A 4545-nucleotide genomic window follows, 5' to 3' on the forward strand; every position below is an offset into this window, starting at 1 on the left:
TTATATGTTGTGTTGTTTGACTATGATGATATCAATGACGTCACGATACTCCCCACCGGTGACACGTGGAAAATTGGGGTGTGACAGACAAGCTCATTAATTATTAAAGGACCCTCCAGAATACTTCTGCCTTCTACATAAGCAGTTTGAGTGTCACTCACCAAATGGCCTATCACCTTCTTGAGTCTTTTGGCTAACAGTTTCGAGATAAGCTTTGAGATGCAACCAATAAGATTAATAGGACGAAACTCTTTAATAGATTGGGGGTTGCTGGATTTAGGTACCAAGGTGATAAAGCTAGAGTTACAACCTCGATTTAATTTCCCATGTACATAGAAGTAATCCACGAGCTTGATGAAATCGGCTTCCAGGATGTCCCAAAAACATTTGATAAAACGGAAAGTGAACCCATCTGGTCCTGGAGTCTTGTCGCCTCCACAATCCCAAACTCCTTCTTTTATTTCCTCTTTAGAAAAGTGTTTTACTAGCATAGCCGATTGATCCAACGAGAGAGTCTTAAACCCATCATTTATGAAACTCGGTCTATTGTTCTTGTCTTCCTTGAAAAGTTGCTCGAAGTATCTTTTGATTTCCTCCTTTAGGGATTCAGGTTCCGAGACCCAAACATCATTAAGATTGAGACCATTAATCCTGTTGTGTTTTTTATGGCTTTTGATTATCCCATGAAAGAAGGAGGAGTTTCGTCCCCTTCTATTAGCCATTTAATTTTTGCCCTTTGCTTGAGATCTTCCATATTATTATCTTCTAGTTCAGCCAAAGTTTTTACCCAAATCTCTCTATTAGATGCCTCCTCTTCTGAAAGAGAGTTGGATTCAGCCTTAAGATCCAATGCTTCAATCTTCTCGCTCAGATCACTGATTATCTTACCATCCCGAGATTTTAATTCTTTACACCATGGTTTGATTGCCTGCTTGACTGCTTTTAAACGCTGACTTACCACTTTATCTGGTGGGCACGGATGTTGTAAACCGTTATATGATTCAACCACAATCTTCCTTAGACTGTCTTCATTTAGCCACGAGTTAAAAAACCAGAAAGGGGGAGGCCCGAATTTAACCTCGGAACATTTTAACATTAGGGGGCGGTGATCCAATCTATATCTTGGCAGACCCGTGAGCTTAGCCGAGGGCATTTAGACAAAAACGATTGGCAAACCAGAACCCTATCGATCTTGCGGTACCGTTTGCCATCGTCTGATCTATGGGTGAATGAGCAACCTATCATAGCATACTCGGATAGAGCAACAACACGTATAAACTGATTGAAAGATTTAGCTGCGAGGGGATCGAATTTTGAGTTTTTTCTTTCATATGGTTCACGTACACAGTTGAAATCTCCCAATAGGATCCAGGCCCCAGTGTGTGATTCCATCAGGTTAATTAGATCATTCCATAGTTCCTTTTTGAGATTGTTATCATGTGGGGCATAGATATTAACGATGTTCAATTTCTCCCTCCCGTTCACTAATTCACCGAGTGATGCCAGGAAAAACCTATTATGGACCGATGAGATACAAGCAAAGAGATTTGGGTCCCAAATGTTTAATAACCCCCCCGACCTACCCGATGCATTCACATATTCTGATTCAAAGAGAGAGTTACCCCAAAAAGATTTTACCTGTAGTTTGGCAGAATCGGTAAACTGAGTCTCCTGTATAGCTATAAAATTGATGTTATTCTGCTTTTTCAATTCCTTGATATGAACTGCTTTCAAGGAATTTCCCGCCCCTCTAATATTGGTACTTAGATAATTCATTGGAGAACTTTTGACGCCTGTTCAACCAGAATTTGGTTCCTGATCTCTTCTTCATTGATCATAAAACCCAAACCTTCAGCCACTTCTTTTGTGATACTTGCTTCCTTATCGATTTCACGGGTGTCAACGCCTGGATTAGAATCAACCGGGGAATAGTTTGTATCCACCGATCTAGATGCCGTCGCTTTGCTCCTAAGTTTTGAAGAGTCAACACTTTTCGAGCCCCACAGAGTGTCTTTTATCTTCATAGATGGAAACTTGAACTTAGCTTTCCTCTGGTTACCCGTGCGAATTACAGTAGGGGAAGAGTGATTATGCATCTCCTCAGAGTTATTAGGTGGGTTGTTGAGATCGAGGCCAGATTTCTTCTCTTTCACCTGGTTGAGTAACTCTCTGAGGTTAAAAGGGTCAGGGGAGAGACTGGGCTCATTAGATTGAGTGTCACCTCTGGGCCTATCGGGTGGAGTCTCTAAAATAGCTTCCTCAAATAAGTTATTGAGCCCAATAGCAGAATTTCTGGCCCATAGATCAATGGGCTTCTCACGTGGTGGAGGAGGGGGTATCATAGGGGCCCAGTACCGAACCTTCTGTGTCGCCGTCATTGTGGGACCCCTCTTTGGGATTAGTGTTGTTTGGAGTAGACCCCATGTGGGAATTGATTACAGCCGTCTTATTTTGAATAGGGGAAATAACATTAAAACCCATCCCATGGTTACCATCATTGATTCCAGGGGCCCCCGATTTCGAGGCAGCCTCTTCATCTTCCTTGGAGGCAGTAGAGGAACCAGACTTTTCGAATTCGGCTTCTTTTCCCCGGGCATCTCCGTCGCCGATCATTGCCGGAGCAAACGGGAAACCGGCAGATATATCTTCTGAGATCAGAATCTCGTAGGGGTGACCATGCTATGCAATGGTAAGTTTACTATTAATCCGAGCCACGTTGTCGGTGATGATGCCAACCGAGGTAACCGAGAGATCGAGGTCGTCATCTTTGGCCGAGGACGGCAGAATAACTGATCCGAGTAGCCCTCCAATCTGATCAAAAATTGTTGGACCCCAAAATTGGATAGGAACACCTCTGATGACTAGTTTCGCCAGACGTTGGTATGGAATATACCTCCCATCCCATCTGTGAAGGACCTTGAACCATTTTTCCCAAGTATCTTTTTTATGATCCAGAAATAACAGAGCTTCAGATTGATTGGCAAATGTAAGGAGAAGTCTTAAACCACCCATATATCTAGGAATAAAACCATTTAGACCATCTTCAGTTAACAGTTGCTGAAAATCTTTAAGATCATAGGGGTTCTTTAATTCAGCCACTAACGAATTATTCCTCCATCTTTTTGAATTCTCACTTTCCACACACACTATGTTCGGTTCAGCTTCGGGAACACTAGCATGTTTGATACCTGTGATAACTTCAGCATAAGATCTTCCCATGTTTGTATGCACTGGTTCTTTTATTACATTACAAATATCCCTTTTGTCTACAGCCACTGACTGGTGCTTAGCTTGGGCTTGTTTGAATGATGGCAGTTTGTTTGACTGGTACCCAGGATCCTTAACGAACTTTGCTTGTGTAACAAAAAGTTTTTTGTGATCGATTCTGGCAGTTCCCAGATTGGTAGCCATAAAATGAGCGTCCATAACCCCTTTGAATCTCAGAAAACCAAAGGTGTTGCCTTTCTTATCTTTTTTCCTAGGTACATATGCATCCGACATATCACCAAAGTCCCTGAACACATCCCACAGCAAGTAACTGGAATAGTCATCTGGAAGGTTTCCAACATAAAAAGTTGTTTCAGTCATATGTGGTCTCCTATTAGTTTCTTTTCCATCAATCAGTCGTTTTCCTTTGTATTTCGCCACACGCCATTCCTCCTCTTGTGTGTTTTTATATCTCTGATAATCCATTTCGAATACACTTATGAAAGAAACGATATCCGTACGCTATCCCCCTAGCCCCTCCAGGACAAACAAACGAATCAGTGGCGCCCCGACCCTAAAGGTGTTAATGGAATTCGAATCGATCTAGCTTAACTATACTCAGATAGCCGCGATCAATATCACACCCACTAAGCCCCAAAGAAATCCAGGAACCACTGCGGGAAATGAGGGTAGAGGGGAAGGCGATCCAAGAACAAAGAAAGTAACCGACCCAGATGCGAGTGGGAGAGACGCTGAATCAAGATAGAAGGAAAGGTACAAACCGTATCTTCCAGGAGAAGAAAAAACGGGACCTCTCACGCTATTTCGACGAAGCTATCTCCGTCGAGCACTCCGGCGACGGTTCAGTTGATTTTGTGAAGAAGGGGATATATTATGGTGGTGTTGATGATCGGGTATGTGTGGGTGTATGGGAATATATGAATTACATGAATAGGGATTTCCAAAACCTTATCTATTACCCTTTGTTGAGTAATTCATAAATATACCATCTTTTTTAGTGGTAATGCTTACTCAAATAATTCATTTATCTTATTCGTTTATATTCATCTAAACTTTTTAGTCACATGATAAAATTGAAACTCAAAATGTGAATTATGGCCCCTCCCCATGTGTTTGATTCTGATGAGGATGACTTTGTGTTCTTGCCTTTGATATGTTGGATATGTTATTAAAAAAATATAAAGGACAGTATATACTTTTAAAAACTAGCACTTCGAACCAGTTTTACGGTGGATTGAATTTTCTCATTATTGAGTAGTTTCCGGATTTTTTATTTGCATAGGAATAAATTTTGGTAAAAAAGTGTTTCCAAAACTT

At 41.4% G+C, this 4545-nt stretch overlaps 1 protein-coding gene across 1 annotated transcript; it reads right to left on the reverse strand.

Annotated features, from left to right (window-relative positions):
- Positions 1-1095: 1095 nt before the first annotated feature.
- Positions 1096-1776, reverse strand: LOC110888790. Its single transcript, XM_022136297.1, has one exon. It carries the CDS (start codon positions 1774-1776, stop codon positions 1096-1098), a length of 681 nt encoding a protein of 226 aa, XP_021991989.1.
- Between the last annotated feature and the right edge of the window lie 2769 nt (positions 1777-4545).

This window comes from Helianthus annuus, chromosome 11 (genome assembly GCF_002127325.2).
Source record: "Helianthus annuus cultivar XRQ/B chromosome 11, HanXRQr2.0-SUNRISE, whole genome shotgun sequence".
In the NCBI taxonomy this organism is placed as follows: Eukaryota; Viridiplantae; Streptophyta; class Magnoliopsida; order Asterales; family Asteraceae; genus Helianthus; species Helianthus annuus.